Genomic DNA, 27,753 nt, shown 5'->3' with positions numbered 1-27,753 from the left:
CTACTGCAAATGGGGGGGGGAGCGAAGTGGGGGGGAGGGCAGCCCCATCCCTTGACCATGTCACTGCCAGGTCACAGCCACATCACAGAGGCATGCCCAGGATTTAATGCGGGGTGGTGCACACAGCAGTGGGACTGCTTGGAAGTTGTTTTAACTTAAAAAAACGAGTAAAAGGAGTTTCTGAAAACATGGCTTTTCAGGACAGGAGCTGCTGGATGGCTGCAGACTGGAGATGATGTCATGTGACATGAACAACCTCAAACTATTCCCACTCCACACTACATTGACCGTGAAGATTGCCCCTTGGCCAAAGCTGCTGGCAGGTCGCTGTTTCAGCTAACCCGGAGATGGCATGCTGGACTAGATGGACCCTTGGTATGATCCAGCAGGGCTCTGCTTATGTTCTTAAGTGGGCAGTGGTCTGGGATAAACGGAAGCAAGGCTATCTGGCTGAACCCTGGCATTCCGTGGCTTAAAGTGATTTCAGCAAAGGAGTGAGAATCAACAGATGCAATTAAGACAACTGGGCTTGTCACCCCACCAGAGAGCAGGGGTATCAGGTCCTTGGGGACCTGATAACAGTGAAGCTGGCCACACACCAGGAGTGTGAAATCCTGACTCTGTTGGGGAGGCCAGGAACCAAAGGAGTGATTTTAGCAAGATGGGACCAGTGGAGATACTGGAACATGGAAGGCTCAGAGCCAATGGGTTTTTATAGCATTTAGATGAAAGGATCAAAGGAAACATTTTAGGTCCAACACAACAAAAGAAGGTCAGATGGCTTCAAGCATTGATGAGAGTGGACTCAATAGGACAGATATTGGATGGACCCAAATCCATCACCCAGCACTTCTTGGTGCTTGAAGATGTGAAACCTCTGTCTGGCCACAATAATTAACACCAATTTCAGGGAACACCCTTTAGGCATGCTACTCTGTGTCTGGGTGTATTCAGATTTATTTCCTGACTACTATGCCTTAAAGTAATCTTGCATTTAATTTGGTGCTGTTTGAGTAGGTATTTTTATTTATCAGTATTTAATTTATATCTCCCCTTTCTGCCTAAAAATGGTGCTCAAGGTGGCTAACAATAACATCCAAATGAATACAAAATTATTATTAAAGCATAACATAACATTCCAACCTCCTTCAGAAACAGACCAGCTGATATGCCAAAGGCCTGCCTGAATAAAAATGTCTTTGCCTGCTGGCGGAAGGACAACAGACAGCCTCCCATGGCAGTGAGTTCCAGAGCTGGGAGCTGCCGCTGAGAAGGCCCAGGCTCGTGTTCCTGCCACACACACCTCTGACGGTGGCAGTGCCAAGAGAAGAGACTCCCTTGAGGATCTTAAAACCCAGGCAGGCTCATATGGGAGAAGGTGGCCTTTCAGGTAGCCTGGTCCCAGGTCATATAAGGCCTTATAGGTCACAACCAGCACTTTGAATTGTGCCCAGAAACAGACTGGTAGCCAGTGCAGCTGTTTAACAAGTCACATGCTCCCTGTAACCAGCCCCAGACAACAGTCTGGCTGCAACATTCTTTGACCAGCTGAAGGTTCCAAACACTTTTCAAAGGCAGCCATACATAGAGCACATTACAGTAGTCCTTCCTTGCATGACCAGCCGTGGTTTGTTAAATTCCACTTTATTGGGGTTTGTCTTTTTAAAAAATGTTTTAACTCTTTTAACCCGCTGTTTTATTCTTTTACTGTGTTGTTCACCACTCCAAAATCTTCTGATGTGGAGTGGTATATAAATACTGTAAGTAAGTAAGTAAGTAAGTAAGTAAGTAAATAAATAAATAAATAGTCAAAACAGGATGTAACTAAGGCATATGTGATGGCGGCTGGGTCAGACATTTCTAGGAATAGGTGCACTTTGTGCAGCAGCCTCAGCTGTGGAAGTATGCTCCTGGCTACCATCAAAACCTAGGCATCCAGGCTCAGGACTGAATCCAGAAGTACACCCAAACTGTGAGCCTGAATCCAGAAATACACCCAAACTGTTAGCTTCAGGGGAATGAAACCCCATCCACCTCAGGTTGAATCCCTATTCCCTGATCTGCCTTTTGACTAACCAGGAGCACCTCTGTCTTGTCTGGATTAAACTTCAATTTGTTCACCCTCATCCAGTCCATTACTGACACCAGACACTGATTTGGAACTTAGACAGCTTTCTTGTAATGAGAGAGAGAGAGAGAGAGAGACACAGAGAGAGAGACAGAGAGAACCAATTCCCTATGGAGGTAGTGGGCTCTCCCACACTGCAGGAATTCAAGATGAGGCTGGACAGCCATCTGTCGGGGATGCTCTGACTTGGATTCCTGCATTGAGCAGGGGGTTGGGCTCGACGGTCTTGTAGGCCCCTTCCAACCCTACTATTCTATGACAGAGAAAGAGAGAGAGAGAGGGAGAGGGAGAGGGAATCTTTTTGGGTCTCTTCCTGCATACATGGCCAGAGACAGGATGTCATTGACAAAACTGCTTGCTAAATGCTCTCTGTTCAGCCCATGATGCAAGCCTGGCTCACGTTGATATCAGGTGCCCAGCTGAACTTCTTAAACTCATGTCATGCCAAATACTGAGGTGAAATGGTTTCTCTGCTCTGTGCCAAGGAGGTTGCCAACAGATTTATGCAGACATAAAGCAGTAAGAGGAATTAAGTGCAGAGACATGGAAGTCAAATTCCCTACACCACTTGGCAGGATGCTTTTGACAATCATACTCCATAACTTAAGTTCCAACGGCCTGTATTTACTAGAGAGAGTCACTGTCTCCTGGTAGCTGTTCCTGGAAAATGACTGTCCCTGTTTTGCCTTTGGGAGATATTTTGGGATGCCTTTTATAAATTGTTAGTGTGAGTTGCTAGAGTTCTTCTCTTGCACATTTCAGCTCCTTCTCCCCTAGTTCTCAAGAGATTAAATCCCCAAGTAACTGTGGATGCTTTTTATATCTAATGGAAGTACATATAAATGCACACATAAGGCAGCATGTAGTGCCAAGCCTGCCATTTTACACACAGTGGTGGGTGAGATTAATTTGAACTATTAATCATCTATACAGCCAGTGTGTTGTGGTGGTTACAGTTCTGAACTGGGACTTGGGAGATACGGGTTCTAGGCCCCACTCAGCCATGGCCTCATCTACATGAAAATGGTTTCAGACACATTTTCTGGTTATATCTGGATTTTCATGAAATCGCTTTGGTCCATGAGTGGGACACGAAACAAGAAAAGCGGAGCATACTCTACCTAAAAAATTGCTTTCACAGGTCAAACGGCACTTGAAACCATTATACTTTGGGGTTGGGTGGGAGGAATCCTGCTAATAGAATTGAACGTCTTCAACTGCACTGAGCAGGTGAAGCTTCGGCTATTGGGCAGTATAGAAATGAAATAAACAAACTGCATAGGTGCTGTTAAGCAAATGGGAGAGGCTTGCTCCCTGAGCCTTCCCCTGCTCAGGGAAGTTTAATGGAAGAGTTTAATTACATCCCTGTAGTTAAATCCACACCTCTCCCCTTGCATCTACCATTTGTCTTCAGAAGTGTGCTCGGCTTGTAGAATGGTTACATTGGTACAAACCTGTACACTGCCATACCACCAAAGATGCGTTATTGCATTATTGAAGCCCCTGCTCCCTGCACCCTTGGTTATGGTAACAGTGGAGAATGAGTTACTACCTAGTACAAATAAATTATTGCTATTCTGTTAACGTGATATTGCACTGTTGCACTATTGCAGGATTATGAAGTTGCAACAATGTGAAATTACAAATCCAAAGCAAGCAGGAGTGCTTTTTCTCCAGAAATTTTGTAAAGTCCTAGTTTTGTGATCCTACCCAGTACAAGTGTGTAGGCAACACCTCTTCCTGTCAGCCTCCTTTCTCCACAGAAATGACAGTCAATTATGATTATTGTGGTAATGCACTATAGCATGATAGTTACTTGGATCACTGCCTTGTTGTGGCGAAGGGGCTTGCGTAACTCAGTGAAGCCATAAGCTATGCCGTGCAGGGCCACCCAAGACGGACAGGTCATGGCGGAGAGTTCTGACAAAATGTGGTCCACTGGAGAAGGAAATGGCAACCCACTCCAGTATTCTTGCCAAGAAAACCCCATGGAACGTATCACAAGGCTAAAAGAGATGACGCCGGAAGATGAGCCCCTCAGGTCGGAAGGTGTCCAATATACTACTGGGGAAGAGCAGAGGGTATTTCCAAGTAGCACCAGAAAGAGTGAAGCGGCTGGGCCAAAGCCGAAAGGACACTCAGCTGTGGATGTGTCCGGTGGTGAAAAGAAAATCCGATGCTGTAAAGAACAATATCGTTTAGGAACCTGGAATGTCAGATCAATGAATCAAGGTAAGCTGGAGGTGGTCAAACATGAGATGGCAAGACTGAACATCGACATCTTGGGAATCAGCAAACTAAAATGGACAGGCATGGGTGAATTTAATTCAGGTGACCATCATATCTACTACTGTGGGCAAGAATCCCTTAGAAGAAATGGAGTAGCACTCACAGTCAACAAAAGGGTGGGAAAAGCAGTACTGGGGTACAATCTTAAAAACGATAGAATGATCTCAGTACGAATCCAAGGCAAACCATTTAACATCACAGTAATTCAAGTCTATGCCCTAACCACCGATGCTGATGAAGCTGAGGTTGATCGGTTCTATGAAGACCTACAACACCTTCTAGAACTAACACCAAAAAAAGATGTCCTCTTCATCATAGGGGATTGGAATGCTAAAGTAGGAAGTCAAGAAATCACCGGGATAACAGGCAGGCATGGCGTTGGTGTACAAAATGAAGCAGGACAAAAGCTAATAGAGTTTTGCCAAGAGAACACGCTGATCATAGCAAACACTCTTTTCCAACAGCACAAGAGACGACTCTACACATGGACATCACCAGATGGTCAATATCGAAATCAGATTGATTATGTCCTTTGCAGCCAAAGATGGGGAAGCTCTATACAGTCAGTCAAAACAAGACCTGGAGCTGACTGTGGCTCAGATCATGAGCTTCTTGTTGCAAAATTTTGGCTTAAATTGAAGAACGTAGGGAAAACCACTAAACCATTCAGGTATGACCTAAATCATATCCCTTATGAATATACAGTGGAGGTGAGGAAAAGATTTCAGGGATTAGACCTGATAGACAGAGTGCCTGAGGAACTATGGATGGAGGTCCGTAACATTGTTCAGGAGGCAGCAACTCAACCCATCCCAAAGAAAAAGAAATGCAAGAAAGCCAAGTGGCTGTCTGATGAGGCTTTACAAGTAGCTGAGGAAAGAAGGGAAGCGAAAAGCAAGGGAGAAAGGGGAAGATATAGCCAACTGAATGCAGAGTTCCAGAGAATAGCAAGGAGAGACAAGAAGGCCTTCTTAAATGAACAATGCAAAGAAATCGAGGAAAACAACAGAATGGGAAAGACTAGAGATCTCTTCAAGAAAATCGGAGATCTCAAGGGAACCTTTTGTGCAAAGACGGGCATGATAAAGGACAAAGAAGGCAGGGACCTAACAGAAGCAGATGAGATTAAGAAGAGGTGGAAAGAATACACAGAAGAACTATACAGGAAAGATCTTATTGTCCCTGATAGCCATGATAGTGCGGTCACTGAACTTGAGCCGGACATCCTCGAGAGTGAAGTCAAGTGGGCCTTAGGAAGCATTACTAACAACAAAGCTAGCGGAGATGACAGTATTCCAGCTGAGCTATTTAAAATCCTAAAAGATGATGCTGTTAAAGTGCTGCACTCAATATGCCAACAAATTTGGAACACTCAACAGTGGCCGCAAGACTGGAAAAGGTCAGTTTACATTCTAATTCCAAAGAAGGGCAACGAGTGTTCAAACTACCGCACAATTGCGCTCATTTCACATGCCAGCAAGGTGATGCTCAAAATCATACAAGCTAGGCTTCAGCAGTATGCAAACCGAGAACTACCGGAAGTACAAGCTGGGTTTCGAAGAGGCAGAGGAACTAGAGATCAAATCGCCAACGTTTGCTGGATCATGGAGAAAGCAAGAGAATTCCAGAAAAACATCTATTTCTGCTTCATTGACTACGCTAAAGCCTTTGATTGTGTGGATCACAACAAACTGTGGCAAATTCTTAAAGTGATGGGAATACCAGACCACCTTACCTGTCTCCTGAGAAACCTGTATGAGGGTCAAGAAGCAACAGTAAGAACCAGACATGGAAGAACCGATTTGTTCAAAATTGGGAAAGGAGTATGACAAGGCTGCATATTGTCGCCCTGCTTATTTAACTTATATGCAGAGTACATCATGAGAAATGCCGGGTTGGATGAATCACAGGTCGGAATTAAGATTGCTGGGAGAATTATCAACAACCTCCGATATGCAGATGATACCACCCTAATGGCAGAAAGCAAAGAGGATCTAAAGAGCCTCTTGTTGAGGGTGAAAGAAGAGAGTGCAAAAGCTGGTTTGAAACTCAACATTAAAAAAACGAAGATCATGGCATCTGGCCCCATCACTTCCTGGCGTATAGAAGGGGAAGATATGGAAGCTGTGACAGATTTTATTTTCTTGGGCTCCAAGATCACCGCGGACGGTGACTGTAGCCATGACATTAAAAGACGCTTGCTCCTTGGGAGGAAAGCTATGGCAAACCTAGACAGCATAGTAAGAAGCAGAGACATCACCTTGCCGACAAAGGTCCGTCTAATCAAAGCTATGGTTTTCCCAGTAGTAATGTATGGCTGTGAGAGCTGGACTATAAGGAAGGCTGAGTGCCGAAGAATTGATGCTTTCGAACTGTGGTGCTGGAGAAGACTCTTACGAGTGCCCTGGACTGCAAGGAGGTCAAATCAGTCAATCCTAAAGGAAATCAGCCCTGAGTGCTCATTGGAAGGACAGATACTGAAGCTGAAGCTGAAATATTTTGGCCACCTAATGCGAAGAGAAAACTCTCTGGAAAAGACCCTGATGCTGGGAAAGACTGAAGGCAAAAGGAGAAGCGGACGGCAGAGGATGAGATGGCTAGATAGCATCACCGATGCAATGAATATGAACTTGAGCACGCTCCAGTAGAGAGCGCAGGACAGGAAGGCCTGGCATGCTATGGTCCATGGGGTCACGAAGAGTCGGACACGACTGAACAACAACAACAACATTAATGTTCAGGTTTTGTTTTTCTGCACCCTTTGTTCTTTTTCCAGTGTTCAACATGTCTGTTGCACCTGCGCAGTGACTTTCCAATTGCTTCAATAAGGTAACCCTCCCCAGGTGAACCAAATCCCCCAAGTGCTTTTCACATGCACAGAACTCTGCTGAGTTCAGGGTTACATGCATACTCATCACTCCAAAATGGATCCCAAGTCAGTTCATGTGTCCCTCTCTGTGATCTCTCTTTTGGTGTGTAATATCTGAAGTAGCAGCCAGATAAGATAGTGGACAAGAAAAAGGTCTAACCTGCCCCTGAAAACTCTGAAACAGCACAACTGTGAAATAGCACAAAGTAAAAATAAACAAACAGCAGAGAAGCATGACGTGCCAAGTGCACTATATCCAAAGTGCACAACTGTGAAGTAGTGAAAGAGTGAAAGTGTGTGACAGCGAAATAGTGCTAAGTGGGAAACGAAGCCTGTGTCCAAAGTGCACTACTGCCAATGGAGGAGAAAAAAGGAATGGGGGGGAGGGACGGCCCCACCCCCTTGACCAGGTCACAGCCAGGTCACAGACACACCCCAAGGCATGGCCAGTATGCAGGATTTAATTTGGGGGAACGGTGCACACTGCAGCAGAACCACACCAGAGCCATGTTTAAGAGGAAAAGACGCAGTACAACGACTTGGCAAAAATGCGCCGTATTCAGGGGGAAGCTGCATGATTTCTCCGACGTCATGTGACATGAACAGCCATGATTTGCTCTCACTCCACACTAAATATTCTGTGTAGATTGGCCCCATGAAGCTGACTGGGTGACTTTGGACTAGTCTCTGATTCTCTGCCTAATCTACCTCACAGGGTTGTTGTGAGGATAAAATGGAGAGGAGGAGGATAAAGTAAGCCGCCTTGGGTTCCTTGCAAGAGGAAAAAAGGGTGGGATATCAATGTAATAAAATAGATAGATAGATAGATAGATAGATAGATAGATAGATAGATAGACAGACAGACAGACAGACAGACAGACAGACAAATTATAGTGTACTTAAAAATAAATAGCATATTGTATTGCTACAGTAGGAAGTATCAGGTTGGATCCAGGCTTAGTCATGCTTTTAATAGAGCCATTCAAATAGTTGACTGCCTTAAGTCCCACTGATTTCAATGGTTCTGCTCTCAGTATGGCTAAGTCAGGATCCAACCCATCATTTTTGCTTTTAAATTGGTACAGGGCCAATACTAGAAGGCATGACTTAATGTTTGCTGAATGGTTACTTCTGTTTTCAAATGTGACTTATGCTCACCTAAGCACCAACTCAGGATAGAGGTAATAAGTAGTAGAAAGAATGAAATGCACAGCTTGGGAAGAGGGAGATGAGGGGAAGAAGCCGGACAGAAGAGTGCAAAAGGAGAGGTAGGCCTGCAGGCACCAGGGAATTTCATGAGCTGCTGGTTACCTAGTGCGTTTTCTTTTCTTTTTTAAAGTGGGAATCAGTTTCAACATGTTGCTTGAAAACAGGTGTTTCCACCCAAAAGATGAAGAAATGCATCATTGACTTAACAAACGTCCTTCAAAGCCTTGGTTAGCCGCTATCAAAGATAAAAAGAGCACACAGGTGGGGAGAATCTCACAGCTACCGAGGGGGCTTTGAAAGCAAACTGAAGAACACACATACCCTGATGCCAAGGACAACCAAAAGCAAACAGGATGGAAGGATTCTTGGCTCAGAATCAGAGGCCAGAATGAAACCGATGGAGGGCTTCAGCCAAAGAGGAGGATCATGGAAATGAAGTATCGGTGTTAGTGTGTGTGGTTTTCTGGCAGGAGCTTATGCAAAACTAACATAACTATGCTGAGTAATTGAGTGTGGATTCAGGCTAGTCACAAAGCCACATTTTGACTTTATTTGTGGATGTTTTTAGGCGAAAGCTCCTCTGTTTTCTTAAAAGAAATGTTGAGTTGGCAATACAACCCAAGCGGGTGCAAACATCTCAAATTATTATCTGAAGGGTCAGTTATTCCACAAAGCTTGAAGCCCGGTACGATGGAGGGGGGAGTGAATGTTAATGAAACTGATCCACACCTTGCTCAATGAACTTGTGGCATTCACAGGGTGTATCTATATTATAAACCATTAAACCTTTATAAGCCCTTTAACGATTTGGGACCAGGATACCTGAAAGATTGCCTTTGCCTGCATTTACTTACCCCAACATTTAAGATGCTCTTCAGAAGTTGTCCTTCATGCACCTCCACCAAGTCCCGTGAGAAGGGTGGCTACTAGGGTGAGGGCCTTTTCAGTGGTGGTTTCCTGGATGTGGTACTTTCTCCCTTGAGTCAGGTGAAGATCTTTTAATTTACTCAGGCACTTTAAACAATTTGCATTTCAAGAGGGGAGAAATCTGGACTCTTAACAATTGAATTGTGTTCTGTTATGTTTTCTGAGATGCTCATTTTGGTTTTATTCTCCTCTGCTAGAAGGAAAGGTGTTTTTTTTAATGCTGCATTTTATTGTTTCTGCTGTTGTATTTTAATTATTGTATTGTTAAAATCATATTCTATTCTTCTCTGTGCTGCTTAGAGAGCATATGCCGTGCTGGTGGGTGGCCATATAGATTCAGCAGTAGTAGTGACAGTGGTTAATAAAGTTATATATCACTCCTATACCAGTTTAGTTTTTGTGACTTCCCCACAAAGAATCCTGGGAAATGTAGCTTGGTGAGTGTGTTGAGGCTTCTCTTAGATCTCCACCTGCAATCACAAAAATAGGGTTCAAGGGGTCCTTGAGAAATCTGAGTAGCTGTTTATTTACACAATCCATTGTGCATTTATGGGCCTGTTTATTTCAGTGGGCTTGCATAAGCTTCCCTCAGCTGGGGGCAGTCAGCTGGTATGCCATCGGTGACATTATTTCTATGTTGCTTTAGTATTATTGTAGCAACCATGCTGTGGGCTTGTCTATTAACCAGGTACATGGTTTATGGCAGGGTGGCCAATGTCCCCCCAAACCATTTTTATTTGGCTCTGGAAGCTCCACTGAATTCAACTTATGACCTGGTAAGAGGCATAATTAATTGATGGACCTCTCTGCCACAGGATGTGGTGAGGGCTTTGAAAGGGAATTAGACAAATTAATAAGCCTACCAATGGCTACTAGTCATGATGGTTGTATGCAACCACCGGGTTCAGAGGCAGAATGCCTCCAAATATCCGCTGCTAGGTTACAACAGTGGGGTAGGGCTATTGCCCTCATGTTCTGCTTATGGGCTTCCACAGAAGCATCTGGCTGATCATTGCTGGAAACAGGATGCTGGACTAGATGAATCCTTGGTCCAGTTCAGAAGTGGGAACCAGCAAGGAATTTTGGCAGGGGGTGGAAAAGTACCCTTTTCCCTACTCTTCCCTATAATAAAGTGATTACGCCTAGAGGCAATGCACCAAAGGGCATGTCTCTGAGTCCAATTCCATTTTCCTCCTCCAAAGCAACTGTGGGATGGGGAAGGGATCTGGGTGAGTGGAAGCTAGCAGGCTCCTAGGGCAGCATGGCTGGCTGGGGGATGCCAACAGTTGTAGTCCAACACATTTTGAGGGCACCAGGTTAGGGAAGGCTGCCCTAGGGGCATGCCAATGTCCTGGCCCAGGAACATAGCAATAGCCTCCCAAGAGTTGTCCCACCTGGTGGCTACCCCATTTGTTAGCTGTCTCCAGCCAACCACAATTCCCCCACCGACTCAGGTTTAGTGTGCTGTGAGGGATACTCCCCAAGGGCAGAAAGAAAGTGAGGGATGTATGTGCTCTGACCCTTGTTGCAAGGGTAGGGGGTCTCTGTCAGTCATGTCTCCTGCATTCAAGACCTGTTTTTTAGGAGGCAATTGCTCTAGGCCTCGTAGATGGAGAAGGGCACACATCAAGTTTGATAACAGTGTACACTGTGAAGAGGAGTGCCTAAAATGAACATTCCATCCCCTGGGCCTCTCACAAAGGCCCTGTCTGCACTTCCGACATCCAGCATGACGACAACCCACTTCAGAAATGGATAAATACATCCATCCTGTTAAATGTTCCCTCCATAGAAGCCAGGACTGATGTTTGTTCCTCAGCAAAGCCAACATGACCCCTCATTCCCTCACGAGGTTTAATATACATGCACTTTTTATTTAGTTTACCATTTTCAGGCTTATGATTTCTTCTTAAATTCAGCCTCAGTGCCCACATAAATATAATTGCCCTCACTATTGTTGCTTTTCCAGGATGCGGACTTAACCATTTAAAGGGCATGGAAACAATTAAAATGGTTTGCACTTAGCCAGCAGGTGACAACCGGTATTTGATGTTTTAGCCCCTGCTGATAATAATGAGTGCACTTTGTGGAAGTCTTGTAGTGAATTCAGCATGGACAGGTGACATCTTGCTCCGTCAGACTTTTGTGTTTTCTGCCACAAATGTGTTTTGGAAACAGAAGGAAACCATTCATGTGGTAATTGATCTCTGGGGACCAAGATAAAGAAGCCATCCCAGCAGGAATACATTTTTCCAACCGCCAGTTCCTCAGTCTTTACCAGACCAGGAAAAAATGTCTCTTCTGTTCTGCTCTTCTTTTGGAAGCCCAGTGTGCAGCGGCAAACAAAAGTGGGATGTTAGAAGCATTACCTTAGAGCCTTTTTTGTCATATTTCCAAACCAGTAGTAGCTCTTGGGCTGCTATAGAGATTGTTCAGACCAGGTAAGGATTGGTTAACAACACATCATCATACTTAAAACAAACAAACATGACAAACCCTCTTATTCAGATTTCTTGCTCCTGCTAAGATGTACCTGATGCCTGCACAATTTTCCTTTCAGCTTGTAATTGGTAATTTTGAGTTGTATTTCTTGTTGGTTAGAATCAGCAAATGAAGCTTTATTTTAAGTTCCTTCAAGTTGGGATATAAGATCATCTATTGCCTGGAACAGGGACTTCTCATAGATCTGGAACAATTTCCCTAGGGATGTTCATTGAGCTTGATATCCTTTTAACTTTTAAGCAGTAGGTAAAATCTCTTACATGGAGAAGCATCTCTCTCTCTCTCTCTGTGTGTGTGTGTGTGTGTGTGTGTGTGAGAGAGAGAGAGGGGGGGGAGTGGGAGTGGGAGTGGTGGGGCAAACTAGATGTTGACAGCAGAGAAACAAAGTTAGGATCTCTCCCATGGCCACATCTGGAATACTGTCCAGTTCTGGGTGCTACCTTATAAGGAGAACATTGACAACTGGAATGCATCCAGAGGAGAGTGACATGGATGGTGAGGGATCTGGAAACCAAGGCTAGATCGACACCACTTTATAGCGGTATTGAAGTGCACTGATAACTGCTGAGGCACATTACACATTCGATATACTACTTTTGTAGTGTTATTTCCTGCTTTTTATTCCACATTATCCAATATACCGCAACAAATGCCATGGTGTGTCTTACGAGGTATACATGCGCAAGAGGGATATAGCGTTACCATGATGGGATCGTAATGATATGACACAAGGTGTAGATCTGGCCAGAGTCTCAGGAGGAATTATTGAAAGAGCTGGGTATATTTAGTCTGGAGAAAAGAAGATTAAAGGGAGAAATGATAGTTGTCATCTTCATAAATCTGAAGGACTGTCATGCAGAAGATGAAACAGACTTGTCCCCTGTTGCTCCAGGAAGCAGGACTAGAACCAATGGGTGGAAATTACAGGGAAGTAGAATTTGGCTAAACGTTAGGAGAAACTTCTTAATGGTAAGAGCTGTTTGACAGGGGAATGGTCTGCCTTCGGAGGCGGTGAGCTCTCCTTCACTGGAAGTATTTAAGCAGATACTGGACAACCATCTCTCAAGGATGATGTAGTTGCATCCTGCATGTAACAGGGGATTGGATTAGATGACCTCCAAGGTCCCTTGCAACTATATGTTTCTAATCAGCAGCTCCATGAAGCTGCTTTGAAGAATGGGGAAGTGGCACTCTGGGAGAGGATGTGGGAAAGCATTTTCTTCTGTTCCCTTCCATCAATCTGAATCCCCTGAAGCTAGGATCAGTTCGGGCGGGGGGCAGGAGGAGGATTTGGTCCTAAGTTTGTGGCTCATTTAGTTTTTAAAGAAAGTTTATGGGGGGGGCACTGTTTTCCCCATCTTATACCATGAACGTATTCCTCAGAAACACATCTATAGTTCTGCACTATGTGTGACTATTGTTATAAACCAGACCTTTATGATTTGTGAGCAGCAACCTGAATGGCATCAGCCATATAGTATGGCCTGTAAGTGCTTGGCAACCCATCCATCCAACTTGGTAGGTGGCCTAAGCAGTATCAAGCCCCTGGTAAGCCTCCATACAACACTAGTGGGCGGCATTTGGCTTAGTAGGTCACAAGTTGAGTTGATCCAAGGCCCAGACACTGGGGTTTCACTGCCCAATCTTACATCATGCAGCATGTGCAATATTTAATAATGACTGCCTCTGAGCACACTAAAAAAAAGCACAGCTATCTCCCACACACCTGAGAATAATGGGGAGGGGAGGCAGCATTTCTGAGAAAAAGTTACGGATGGCTTCCAGGTAGATCTGATCTTTAGTACACCTTTCATTCTTAAGGAATTACTCCCTGCTTGTCGTGTCAACTTTACACCCTCAGCTGTGTGACTTCCCTTTCTCTCCTTCTTTTGCTTCCTCTCCTCTTGTCCCCACTCCCACCCTACATATAAAAACACATGTCCCTTGCTGCTGATACAGCTTAAGGTGAAGTTATACGTCTCTTTCTTCTATCAAATGGAAGCTTATTTTGTTTTCATTCCAGCCATTCTAGGCTTCTCCACACCAGGCTTTTTATCCCAAAACTTACCAAGCCCTCTGGATTCTTTGCAGGATTAAGATCAGCTCCTTACACAGGCTGACACAGTCTCCCCCCCCCCCCAGGACTTCCTTTGTCTGCAAGTTCTACATGTTTCATTATAAAGTCACTAGATGGTGCTGTGATATAATGGAGATATAGTGGAACTATGCAATTTCATATGGCCATTAAAACAGATTGTCATTTATTATTGCATTATCCCCAATCTTTAAAAAACTGGGATAAAGGTCAGAAAGTGCGGGAGAGGCCCTGGAGGTTGACAGCATCATGTAAAGGACCCACAAACTTCCGTGAGTGACCAATCACAAGCATGCAATAAAAGCCTGGTGTAAAAATGCTACCTGGTGCAGTAGGCCTCAGGACTCCAGTATATTAGAATAATTTTTCTTAAACAAACAAACATTGCATCTGGTGCTTTGTATCTGTGCCCCTGTAACTACCATAGCAAATACAGAACAAATATTATGCTGATTATATGATCACATTCATTATATTGTTCCAGAAAACACATAATGAATGCACCTTCATGGTAATCATATCATTTTATATTATTTGATTAGTGTAAATTTGGTTATTAAAAATGCAACAGCTAATGCACATTGCAGAACAAAATGGCATCTCAGCATAACATCAAAGCAAACATTGGCTGTTATAATATTATACCACAGAGTGCCAGGTAACAACTAATCTAGCCAGGTTAACACAAAATGAATTGACAGCAGCTTGCTTCATGTCTTTCTTCCATGACTAAACTATACATGTGGAAGGGGCAGGACTGCACCGCCTGGCTCCTCCCCTGACATTGCACACCCTGCTGGCCCCTCACCCACCATCCAAGTGTTGAAGAGGATGTCTCCAAAGTGGCATTGATGCATATGCAGTTCTACACATGTAGGTGCTCCATACGATGTGGGGCCCCTGCAGAGCCTATATGCAGAGACATGTGCATACGTAAGTACCTCTTTGCAGCCCAGGCCCGTAGACAGCCTAAAGTTGGGGGGGGGGATTGGGGGGGCAGTTCATATGGTTTTCAGGCCTTCTAAAGATAAAATTGTAAAAAAAAAATTAGGGGGACAGAGAAAATGTAGGGGTTGGACGAGCCCCCCACCCCCCGGCTACAGGCCTGTTGCAGACTGCCTGCTCAATCTCTAGATGCTGGGGGCAGAGTCAGTACATGGAACGTCAAGGGCATGGCCAGCAGGTGCAATCCTGCTGCTTTGCATATTTAGCATATACATGGAAGAAATGCATGAAGATCTTGGATCTGAGTAAAAAAAAAAATCAGAGTATTTTTCATCTGGCTTTGTATATTGAAAAATAGGTAACATTGCAAGGTAAAAATTTCTTAACAATGTTTCTTTTTAATCGATATATTTGTAGTCATATTAATCTGAACGTAAGCATAGTAAAATTACATAGCTTTATGTCTGGATGTTCAGTAGCAATCTTTCATAAAACAAATACATATGTTTAGAAAAAATCATGTAATGTCCTTTTTTGCCTTGTTCAGGAGAATGAAGAATATGGTCTGAAGTTACCCAACATATCCAAAACACAGAATACTTAAAACAGACTAAAATAATTATTTAAGAAACATATTTAAGATAAATACACAATCCATGGTCAGCTGTATATTTATATAAACACATACACAATAATGTACATCGAAAAAGAACAAGAAACATCTTGCAGTCTCCATGTGTATCCATGGCTTTTCAGAATTGGTTTCAAACTTCTCATGGCTTCCACTGTATGACACTTTTTTGCTTTCCTTCATATAATTAGTGCTATGTGTATGTTGAACTAATTGGGTGAAATCCAACTAGGTTCCCTCAGCTGACAGAAGGCTTCCATCAGTGGAACAGGAAGGAATGCAATTTCCAGTGATACCCCCTGCAGCCCCCCCCCCCATCTGCTTCAGGAATATATTTCTGAACTTTGGGTCTACAGCAGCTATTAACTATGCCAGTTTCCATGGATTTTCCTAATCCCTTCTAAAGCCATTTAAATTAGTGGTGTGTGGTAGTGACTTCCATAGCATTATGTGATGAAGTACTATCTTCTACCTTTGCTGAGCCTCCTTTTCATTGGTAACACCCATCCAGCAAGAATATATCCACCCAAACCAATATTTCTACTAGAGTAGGATGGCCAACATCTGTATATTAGGGCTTCTCTCTTTTCCAGACAGTGGCCCTAGGCTGCTTCTACTTGGGCAACTCCTAATACTACACAATTATTGCTCTTCCATTGTAAGCTATGAGCAGAATTGCAATTGACTTTCCACATTATTGGGAGTATTGTGCTTTTTCTATGTGTATGTCCCACAATGTTCCATCCATGCCAGTGGCCAGGACGTAGCTGCTGTGGATAGAGCCATTTGAAGCTTATCACATGTCCACTATGGGTGCTTCATATGAGCTTTTATCTTGCAATTACCCTATCTCATTCAGGAAATTTTACAAGATGACACTGTCTTCATTTTGTAGCCAGCCTCGTTTTCCCACTGCTTCTTTAATTTTTTTCTGTCCCACAAATAATCCATTAGGGAGGAAAAGAAGAAATAGCTGTACAATGGCTTTTGATGAGTAGCACTAGGAAGTACCCCCTAACTCTTCTCTGGAAGTATCCCCTAACTCTTGTGATGGGTGCCATTTTATGACCCCCCATTAAATTGTTTAAGTTGCTCTTTTAATTAGTGCTAAAATGCTTTTTCTGGCTATAATTTTGTTCTAAAAATAACATCATATTGTGCTATAATACCATAATGCTAATTTTTACATTAGGGTGTTGTAGTTCTATAACACTATCATATAATTATGCTAATTTCTTTTTAAGTGATTTTAAAAATCATTCAGGTACTGCCTTTTTAGCAACATAGGATTGTATCTAGGAACTGCCTTCTGCAAGAGGAAGGGCTCCATTTGCAGAAGGTTCCTCTTGTCTGATTTTTAGGGATACCCCCTCCTCTCCACATCACAGCTTACCGTATTCCATAGGATCTTCTGAATCTCTGTGTAGTATTTTCAGTGGGCTGGAGGGGCTGCCGTGGGAAGGAGGGGGTGAAGTCAACTTCCACGAGTGCAGTTAATCCAGCATAAATCTGGATCCCAGCCATGGTTAATGGTGATGATTGGAAAGGGATGATTTTCAATTGTTTGAAAACAAACAAAACACTAGCCATTATAGCATAATGGTGTTAAGACACTATGCCTCTCGTAAAGAAAAATTATGGAAGTTGTTTTAGGATTAATTAAAATATTGATTGAAATTAATAATTGGGGTCATAAAATGGTGCCCCCCAGAAGGGTAATTGATTCACTTTCCCAATACACCATTGCCCATGTCAAACCTCCACCCATTTAAAAAGACAGAAAAGGGTCACAGTTTGTCAGATCCGAAGTGCACTCCCATTTTCTTATTTAGCACCAGCAATTCCCCTTCCTCCATCTCTCTTTCTCTCTCTCTCTCTGTTCATTGTGTAGATCTAACCACATAAGCTTGCTCAATGAAGCGGGAGAGGGCTGTTGCCTTCTTGGACTGTTTGGGGGCTCCTGTAAAGCAAAGCATCTGATTGGCACTGTTATAAACAGGGCACTGGAGTATATGAAACCTTGATCTGACCTGAACTGGTAGAGGCCACCATAAACAACAACAGACAATCCCTTACTCTGTGTTTTGAATCTATATTATATAAAATGGTCACAGCGAAAAATAACACTTCTGTTATATGGAAGTGCTTGGAGAAGGAGTGTGATATATCTATTGTCAAAGCCTACAGGCTCGATTGTTCATTCCTCAGACAATGACATACAAGTCTTTGCTGCTTTGAATCCTTATCCTTATTAGCTTTCTGATCTTTATCAGTTCTCTCTCTCTCTCTCTCTCGCTCTCTCTCTCTCTCTCATTGTTTTCCAAGCTGATAATTTCAAGGCACTGATGCCTGGCAACAAAACTGACTATAAAAGAAAACAGCCCATGTATTTTTTTATTTCATCCTATAGATATTTTGTCATAGAATATGACATTACAAACCAGGACTTGTGGATTGGTCTTTGAAGGATCTTATTGTATAAACAAAACAATTTTGAACTGGAAAATATGAGGTGACTTCTTGAGAAAAGCATTTACCATTTACTGACTGTAGTTACTAGTTTTTTTGGCAGGTGTATGTGTGTGGATGAGCTATACAAAATTTCACCGCTATCATCACTGACCTTTTCTACCTGAGATATCCTCTTTCTTCTTTGAGATTCAAAGCTGAAATGTATTTCTGTCTGATGGGAGACCTTTGATAAATTATTGTATTGTTCATCTCCTACTCCTACACACACCCACTTTACTGAAATATGTTCATACAAAGCCATGTTAGAGGGGTTAGGCATGTCAGGGTGATAGCAGGAGATTAAATGCTTGATTCCCACTCCACCCCTGACTGGACATGTTCATGGAGGAGCAGACACATTCATGTAAGAGTACCTGGAAAGGGATGCTCCTGTGGTCTTCCCTTCCTCATCGTCTGCCATCTCTGCTCTGACCACTGGACGGTTTTGCTTGGCACAGCAGGTGAAAGTCGCCAGAAATCCCATGCGGAAGCGCTTGTTCATGAAGCAGTAGATAATGGGATTCACACAGGCAGATGTGTAGGACAGCAAATGTATGAAAGAGATGGGGGCTCCTGACAGAAGTAGGTTTGCTGATGGGGTGTCAAAGGCACGCCAGGTATTGACACTGAAAACTGGAGTCCAGCAAATGAAGAATAAGATCACAATCACTATCAGCATTCTGATGACCAGCTTCTTGGCCATCAAGTTAGCAGTGGAGTAGCTGCTTCTAGGCCGGTTGATGGTGTTGCCGTTATTTGCTGAAAGTTGTTGAAGTGGCATCTTTTTCTTCTTGCTTTTCTGCAGATAGCATCCATCTCCATCTTCGTATTTGCTGCTGGTTGTGCTAATTTTCCTTTCTGTTCACACAGAGTAGCAGTGATCACACAATGATCTACCATGCCTGAACAAAGCTTTTCCAACATGTAAAAGTATTACGAGGGCACAAAACTCCCCCTTGGGCTGCTAAAAGGTATATATCAATAACTGCAAAATTATATGTTAAACAATACTCTGTGAGATCAGGCTAGTGCAGTGTTTCTCAACAAGCTTCTGATACCTGAAGCACACACATTTCTGAACTGAAATGGGAGGCAAACTTCGATCTTGCACCCCAAAAGGTTGACTTTTAGAATGTGTATGGGTAAGAATTACCCACCTTCTGAGGACCGGTCTCTGTTTTCTGGTATACAGTCTAAGTCTGTTCTTGGATCCTTGTTAAAATATTACTAGGTTCTGGAAAGCTGAAGTCAATAGTATCACATAAGCCCAATGCTGAGAGATATAAATTATAAATTATTCTTAGTGTGAATTTAAGATAATGGTGTAGATGTCAACACAAGGAAATACTATAACAGTGAAAGTCTTGGTTAAACAAAAATGTTCCAATATGGAGACGTCACTTTCCATCAATGGCATATTCATGGCATATTAAAGCAATCCATCCACAGAAATAACATGCTCAGTGATTACAGTACCATGGCCATTCACTAACTAGCACATTTGGACCTCATGTATGTGCAATTTTGAGCCCACCAGACATATGTAGTATAACAGAAAACTTTTTTTTTTTCCTTTGGAAGATCTACTGTTCTGTTTGTATACAACTTTAAACACAAGAGGTTGGATCCAGTTTTAGGCTTGTACAACTGGGCTGGTGGAAGCAGATTTCAACCCAAGATCCTTTTCCAACAGAAAATCCTTTTACAGAGCATCTGGGACTACAGTAAGATTAGTTCGTAGGAGCTCCATGGAGATATGGGTCCATGGACCCATTGCTGGAGGGAGCAATCCTATCAGGATAGGTGGCTGCCTATCCAATACAGGGCGGGCGGAGCGTGGAAGGGATCTTCTCCTCCACACTTCAGCTGCCTTGTATTCATGGCTAGATGGCCAATTTGGGCTGACTAAGCCACGGGACTTCGTATTGGGGTGGGGGCTGGGGGAGGCCGGACGATGCATAGGAAGCATTGTACCAGCACTTCTGCACTCCCTGCCCCTCTATGCCCGCAGGAATGCCACCTTTTGCCCTGCTCCACACTGCTCTTCTGAGAGCAGAGCCTGAGGACAATCTGCGCTGCCTATGAGGGGCGGGGAGGCAGTTTTCTGGGAACTGACCTCAGAGTGTGGGCTCCGATGTCGGTTTCCGAAAACTGAACAATCCTATGGCCGTTTAGCTGCTGTCTAGCGGCCACAGGATTGCGCATCCAGTGTCACATGTTATGGGTTGTCCTATAATAACCCCCGGCTCCCAAGAATAGCAATATGATTCTGGCCACAGCATATGCATGCTATTGATAATTCCTTGCCAATTGAGCATTAACTGAGTCCCAACAACTTTGGATCCACAGAAGTTGTTGTTGCTGGGTGTGGTTTTATTTAAGTAGCTTATAACTTTAATTAATGAGACTGGAAATTTAAATCCCCTGACTTCACTGGCTGATGTCTGCAGTGCCAGCTCCAGGTTTTGAGGACCCTCAAGACATTTTCAGTGGGCCCCCTCCCACAGTGAGTCTACCTGCTCACTGCCATTGTCACCAGCTGCTATTGCTTCTCCTTCCCAGCATGGTTACCACTTCCTTGCTTGACAGGCAGAGAGCCAATGAGCAAGTAGCCAGTGGCATCTCCTCCTTCTCCTCCTTACCACCACCACCACCACTGTTGTCTGGGCCAGAGTGAGTCAGGTGAACAAGCAGGTTGCAATGGTGAAGAGGAGAAACAACTCCATGGGTCTCTTGTCAGTGGGCAAGGATGCCCTTGGTGCTGGCCCTTGATGTCACTAACTTGATGTCAGTGGGACAAGATCAGCCTTCCACCAGGTGGTCCAGATGACTGGCTGGGAATTATGGGAGTTGCAGCCCAACACATCTGGAGGGAACCAGCTTGGGGAAGACTGAGCCAGCTGTTACGTTATAAGGAAAATATGGTGTTTCCAAATCTTTACTGCTTCCCTTATAACACTAATGTGTGGGTTGCTGGGGGCACTAACGAGAGAGTATCGGTAGGCAGGAGCAGGTTCTTAACCCATACCAGTTCATTCTTCCCTGTATGAGCTCTCCAGCCATTTTAATGGATTTTTCCCCCTAGCCAGATCCCCAATCTGGAAGAAAGCCTGGTTGAGAGGAAAACAGCTTGGGGAGGACATTTGCCAGGGGAAATCAGAAGAAAAGAAAAGAATTAAACACCCTCCCACAAATCAATTGTCCCCTGTAAGCACCCCCATGTGTTCCCATTATTGCAGTTGGTCTGTGATCTCTGTTATTAGGATGTTTTAAAACATAATGCCTTATAACTATATGACTCATTAACCGTTGTCTCAGAATTGAATATTACATGTTTATGAGTTATAGATGAATTGTGAAAAGGCAGAAGAAGCTTATAGCAGTAGGCTTGTTCTACCACTGACCTCTGAATACACTTGTAAATTCATACGTAGGTTGTATCTGTTGTCGTTACAACTGAATAAAAATGCCAGAGGAAAAGATCCACGGTGGTCCAGCTAGATAACAGTGTATGTTAGGAATAATGACTACAATCATTCTTTACAAATAATCTTCCTAAGAATGATCACTAAGCTGGAAACAATTGCAAGATTATTCTATGATGGTTGAGATTGGTCTGTCTGATGTGGACTTTTAGCCTGAATAACTTCCGTTGATCACATTTTCACATATGAAACCATTACGAATGAAAGAAAGAGAGTGGGTTCAATCATCAAGATTACCTCGTGAAGACTTTCTCTGATTGACATCAAATTTGATTCCTCTGTAGAGCTCCAAGGAGATTAAGCCATATGCAATCATCATTACAATCCCTGGGATAAGGAAAAGAATGAGCAACTGGAAGATGTACCTGTAAAAGTCACAAGTAATATTTAGATCAGAGAAGTTACATATTCTTACCAGCCTCTCATTCTGCTTGATTCTCAGAAAATTGTCTCCTTATTTCCCCAATTTTATTTTTTTGTTGAGTATGACATTTATTATAATTCACAGTGGAAGAGAAAGTAACAGTGGGAGATTAGAATGTATTGCCTATCAGATTTCACAGTAGACATTTCAAGGTATTTGTTCTGAAACCTGGAAGGGGAGTATTGTACTTTCAGTAGGATGTCTGGATCCTACCCCTTTTATTTCATTTTCTTAGCTGCTCAAATCAGTGTGTAGTGTTCAGTAATTCACAAACCCACTGGGGGCTGCAGAAAGGTAACAGTTTTGAAGACACCAGAAAGTGGAATAACAGGGCCAAATCACACATTCTCCTCCCATCCAAGTATGCTCTAATGTACCTTCAGCCATTACATGGCTGGATTTACACGGCAACGGGATGTGAAGCACTTTCATGTTCAATGATCTTGATGAAATAGGCTTTGGTCCATGCGGGACACACATAGCCAGAAAAGTGGAGTACCTTAAAATGTGCTTTCACAGGACAGACAGCACATCAGTTCTCCTTACTTTGGGGTCGTGTGGGCAGAGTCTGGCCACTTGCACTGAACATCATCAAACACGTAGATGTTGCTGAGCAAATGAGAGGCTTGGTCCCCGTCCCGGCTCCCCTGCTCAGGGAAGTTTGGAAGTGCTGAACTAAGTCCCTGTAGTTTAACCCCACACCTCTCCCCTCTCATCCACTGCTGGGATATTGTGAAAGAATAAAGATTAAAACTGTGCATTTATGAATGGAGAAAACAGACTGCATTCTATGAATGGGCCAAGCCTCTAACAGGAAAGCAGCCCTATGCGGGTGGGGCGCAGCTACAAAGGCGGTGGGGAGGGCAGGCTACGGCAGAACAGCAGCTCCTTGCGGCACTCCTTACATGTGAGTAAGCCCCCTTTGGTGGCCCTTCTCGCCTCTGCTCCTTACACGTGAGTAGACCTAGCGGGCTATTATCCCAATCCCTCTCTCCTGACCAGGCACAGCCATGCACAGACACACCCCTAGGCATGCCAAGCATGCCGGATTTAATTCGGGTGAATGGGGCGCACTGCAGCTGACGCACGCAGGAGCTGCATTTAAGGTAAAGTGCACACTAAAATGACTTTCAGAACATGTGCATTTTAGAGGGTGAAGTGGCGGGATGGCTGCAGGGTGTCCACAACGTCATGTGTCCTGAATGACCCTGAAACTCTTTCTCTCTGCAGTAAATTACACATGTCAATTGGCTCCAGGTTTGTTTGTCCCAATGGTCCTAGGTATAACCTGAAACCTCCATAACACCCAGTACAGCCAGATCCATTTAAGTCCTTTTCACTCTTCCTGCATTCTGCCTTAAGACTCTGACCATGCAGACTTCTGGACTTTAACATTATCCACCTTTTTTCCTTCTCTTCCCCCATTTTTTTGTAACATCTTACTTGATGAAGAGATCTGGAGAGAGATTCTGCCCACAATTTTGTTCATATTTGATTGGTCCTAATAAAGGTATTGCCTGTCAGTGGATTTTGGAATTTTTCATATAGACCAGCATGGTTTACTCTATTTTATTTGTAACTTGGAAATGTAAAGCGTGAATGAGGTAGGTGCAATTTTGTGTTTGCAAATACATGTGTCATACACTCAATAGGGAGTTGGGACTGGTTGTTGTTTCCTATCAAGTACACATACAGTGTCAAAGTCAGGTTTGCCACTGCTTCATGTGTGAAAAGATCCATAGTGCCATCGTTGGTCAGGGTTTGCACACTCAGGCTGAAGAGAAGCAGACATTTTTAATAGAGTTGAAGGTGGTATAATAGACCCATCATTGCCTGGGCCATGAATGCTAGCTTCTTCAGTCCCACTATTGTCTCTAGTCAACCAGGTCTTTCAGGTTTATGAAGTGCTACTAAAACCTGCAAAACCTGTTTGAATACAGACATTAGTGGAGCAAGTATGCACACCTTGGATAATGATGATACTATCTTTCCACCTCCGACTCTTGGGTGGCAGAGGAAGACTTTCACCTGCCTTCTTCAGCCTGATCTAACCTCTTAGTGCGTGTGCGTGTGTGCGTGTGTGTGTGTGTACATATATATACACACACACACACACACACAGACATGAGCCCCTTGCTGTGAATCTTGCACCCTCTCATGGAAACCTGATGTAGCACCCCTCTTATTAATTGTAAAGCAGCTATGAACGTGAGATCCATACTTTCCCACATATTTAGCTCCCAGAAGTGCACATGTGGAAAGGGACCCCATATGATTTAAGGGAGCCCTTTGACCTTCATCCTCCTTTACTCAGAGCCCTTGCACAGTGCTGCACACCAACCATTGCTATAGGAGACCTGTATACATCTCCCATATGTATATGCAGAGGCTTTGCTCCTTCTCAGACCTGTGCATACAGGCTACCTGTGTCCAGACCATGGACTACATATGGGAGGAATTTATCACTCTTCTGCAGCAAGTAATGGTTGGGGTGCTCTAATGTGCATGCGTCAGCCCAATTGGAAGAGGGAGAGAGGGAAAAGGCTTGGCTGATCCCTGTAAGCGTCCCATCCCACATCTTCAGCTCTGGGAGCTGTGTATGGGAGAAGGATTGGATTGTGTCCTGCATCACTACATCACCATGATCATGGTTATTGCTTGATTGCTAATACAGTCAAGATATCAATCATGTTTATAACTGGCTACAATAACCCCCTAGATACCATACTTATTTTGCCCCACTGACAAGGTGAATTGCTAGACCATCCATAATTTGGCAGATTAAAATGTAACAGCTCTAATGGCATCTAATCCCATTTCCTAACATTATAAACACACACACACACAGTCAACATGTTCTTACCAAGACTGCTGCACCACTTTGCTTGGCCACTGGAGGCGACACATGTTCGCAGTGCTGTTGTGGGGTGTTGTAAATGGTACCAATGTGCTATAAATTGGGTATGGTGTCATGATGGTAAAGGAGACGCACCAGGTTGTGGCAATCACTTTCAAGGCATGCGATTTTGTTTGCCAGACCCGAGACTGCAAAGGTTTGCAAATGGCACTGTATCTCTCTAAAGATATTGCAACCAGGCTGAACGTTGATACGCTGACTGAGACACCTATACGGGGGGGGGGGGGGGGAGAGCAGAGAAAGTAAATGGTTGTCTCTTATTTCAAAAAGTGGTTGCATCTTTGTAGACTGTAGAAATGAGACCAGTAACCAAGAGAGGAGAGGCAAATCCTCCTAAAACCTCATCCTGGCAGGACAGTCCACCTTATTTTTATTTATTACATTTATATTCCACCTTTTCCTACAGGGAGCCCATGTACATGATCCTCCTCCTCTACCTTTTGTCCTCACAACAATCATGTGAGGTAATTTAGGCTGAGTGTCAGTGACAGGCCCAACATCACCCAGTGAGATTCATGGCTGAGTGGGGACTTAAACTCGGGTCTCCTCAGTCCCAGTCCAACACTATAACTACTACACCACTCTGCCACCAGCCAGCTAGCACTAGTTAACATTGCATGGCCATTCCATCTCCAGCCCAAGATACAATCCTGGCCTCTATAGCTAGATTCAGTTGTTCCAAACAGGCTGGGCCTATCAGGTTTAGTCTCATTAGCAACAGTGAGAGCCAGAGGCGACGCCCTTGGTATGCTCTGAAGAACAGCGTCCAAGTGTACACAGGTCCATTAGGGAGTGCAGGAAAGCACTAGTTTACAGATCCTCAAGGATAGCACAGGGGGCTGTTTCCATCTAAGGCTGTGGTTCCACGTTGCATTCCTTGTTGACGAGATTTGAATGTAGATCACAGGTCAGTTTGCCCTATTGTGGGTATTTTGGATATATGAGGAAATATGAGTGTGGGTGTGGGCGGCTAAAATAATACTTGCAATTACTACACAACAGTGGAGTTACAAATCTTGTTAATATACTGCTACTCCATCACTGGGTTGGTGTTGGCTGAATTTTATTCTTTAAAATTTAGCATTGTGTGTTAACACCTGGAGAATATTTATTCCTGCAATATGGTACTTACTAGATGACACAAAAAATGGTGGTGGGGGGGGGGGAGGTTTATCCAGGCTAAAGATTTTCTGCCAACCACAAGCAAGCCTTAATGACGGAATTTTCTGAATCTTGCTGAGATAATATCCATTGCTAATAAACTACTGGGCAAATTCCTTTTATGGCTTGAGGTCAATAGCAATTGATCCAGTTACTGCTGTGACTGATTCCATTTTAGGAATGCAATCCCTGAATGATGCCTTGCTTTTAAGCAACATCAGTGTTTCTCCTCTGGCAAATCCTGCTTAGAGGGACAAGTATAATAATAATTCATACGAGATGTTAACAACACATTGTGTTTTGACTGGAAAGTCAGTACAGAAGTTGCTTATAGAGGTGGAAGATGTCAGACAGATTTTAACTAATAGTAACTCTCAATCCCTAAGTTCTTAGTTCACCAACAGGGCATTCCAACAGTTCAGTCAAAGAGCTCCCACATTTCCAAAGCTCTGCTGAGCTCCTGCTGGCAGGGTGGAAGGGAGAGAAGAGCACTGCTCTTCCTCTGATTCCAACCCCCACCCTTGAACTATTTCCTTCCTATCAGGGAACTCATTTAGACCAGTGGGGGTTTCTCCACGAAAACGGAAGGAGAAGCAAATGGAGGATTACGTGGATTTTTTCAAGGGATCGGCTTTGGTGTGCTTGTGTCTGTGCAGGGCTCTACACGCTAGTGCACCACACCAGTAAGTCACTTCACAGAACATACTTCTGGGTGGGAGGGGGTTGGAGTGAATGTCATCTGACTGGCAGGGGCTGCTCAACCAATAAGAGAGGCTGCCCCCCATCCAGGCTCTCCCCCTCCCTTCTCCTTTGATAAAATCCTAAGGTTTCCTCCTGTGTCTTGACAAAAATCACTCTCCTTCTCCCCCGCCCCCTACCACATTACTTCCTTCCTTAAAGCAACAATCATCACAGGAACACAGTTTTCCCCCCGCCTTGAAGCTGCCCTAGCTGCAAACAAACTCCTTCCCTCCCTCTGCATAACTTCCTTAAATAAACAATCATTATAGGAACACAGTGCTCTCATTGCCCTGCTGCAATCAATCAACACTTCAGAGCTTTGACATTAAGGCTCTCGAAATGCGTTATTCTGATTCATGGGAATCTCAGTAACTTCAGAAGTGCACATTTCAGGAACAAGCCTCATTGACCACAATGGGAGTTACTTCTGAGTAGACACATATAAGTTTGTGCTGGGAAAGACAGGGAAAGGAAACAAAGGGATGGGGAACCAGCCCCCTTTCTAACCTGATGCTGCGCAGGAACAAAGGAACATTTTAACCCGAAAGTGCGTAGCATCTGTAATGAAGGCGTGAATTAGTTACTTCCGAAGGCGATCAACCAAACACTGGAAAATTGCAGCTACCGTAAAGCGCTTTACAGCCTCAGAGAATTAGTGCTTTAAAATCTGCTATTTCCATTGAGGGAGATCCCTGTAAATGCTGGTGTGCACATTCAGGGGACAAGGCTCATTGACCAAACTGGGAGTTACTTCTGAGTAGACACTACTTAGTTTGTGCTGGGAAACACAGGGACAGGAAACACCCCTTGACTGGGGTCACAGTGAAAGGCACACCCCTGGGCAGGGCTAGCAAACCTGAGGTAAATGCAGGGGTTGGGGCACATAACAATTATACCGTGGAGAACCTGACTTAAGGAA

General features: G+C 43.8%; 1 protein-coding gene across 3 annotated transcripts in view; it reads right to left on the bottom strand.

Moving 5' to 3' along the window:
- Window positions 1–14,526: 14,526 nt before the first annotated feature.
- Window positions 14,527–27,753, bottom strand: part of CCKAR (cholecystokinin A receptor) — a 38,323-nt gene continuing 25,096 nt past the window's right edge. Inside the window, exons 3-6 of one of the 3 annotated variants that reach the window (XM_084856976.1) lie at window positions 27,342–27,392; window positions 24,879–25,140; window positions 21,829–21,956; window positions 15,340–18,964 (exon numbers count right to left, since the gene is read on the bottom strand). In XM_084856976.1, coding sequence (XP_084713102.1) covers window positions 18,447–18,964; window positions 21,829–21,956; window positions 24,879–25,140; window positions 27,342–27,392 — 959 coding nt within the window. In that variant the 3' untranslated portion in view covers window positions 15,340–18,446. Of the gene's footprint in view, window positions 18,965–21,828; window positions 21,957–24,878; window positions 25,141–27,341; window positions 27,393–27,753 lie in introns of all 3 variants that reach the window. The other 2 variants (XM_084856978.1, XM_084856977.1) reach the window with 2 other exon arrangements.

This window comes from Heloderma suspectum, chromosome 5, assembly GCF_057233095.1.
Source record: "Heloderma suspectum isolate Gila_16-S chromosome 5, 16-S_ref, whole genome shotgun sequence".
In the NCBI taxonomy this organism is placed as follows: domain Eukaryota; kingdom Metazoa; phylum Chordata; class Lepidosauria; order Squamata; family Helodermatidae; genus Heloderma; species Heloderma suspectum.
The sequence above is the reverse complement of the archived record's forward strand: the minus strand, read 5'-3'. Positions and strand labels throughout refer to the sequence as shown.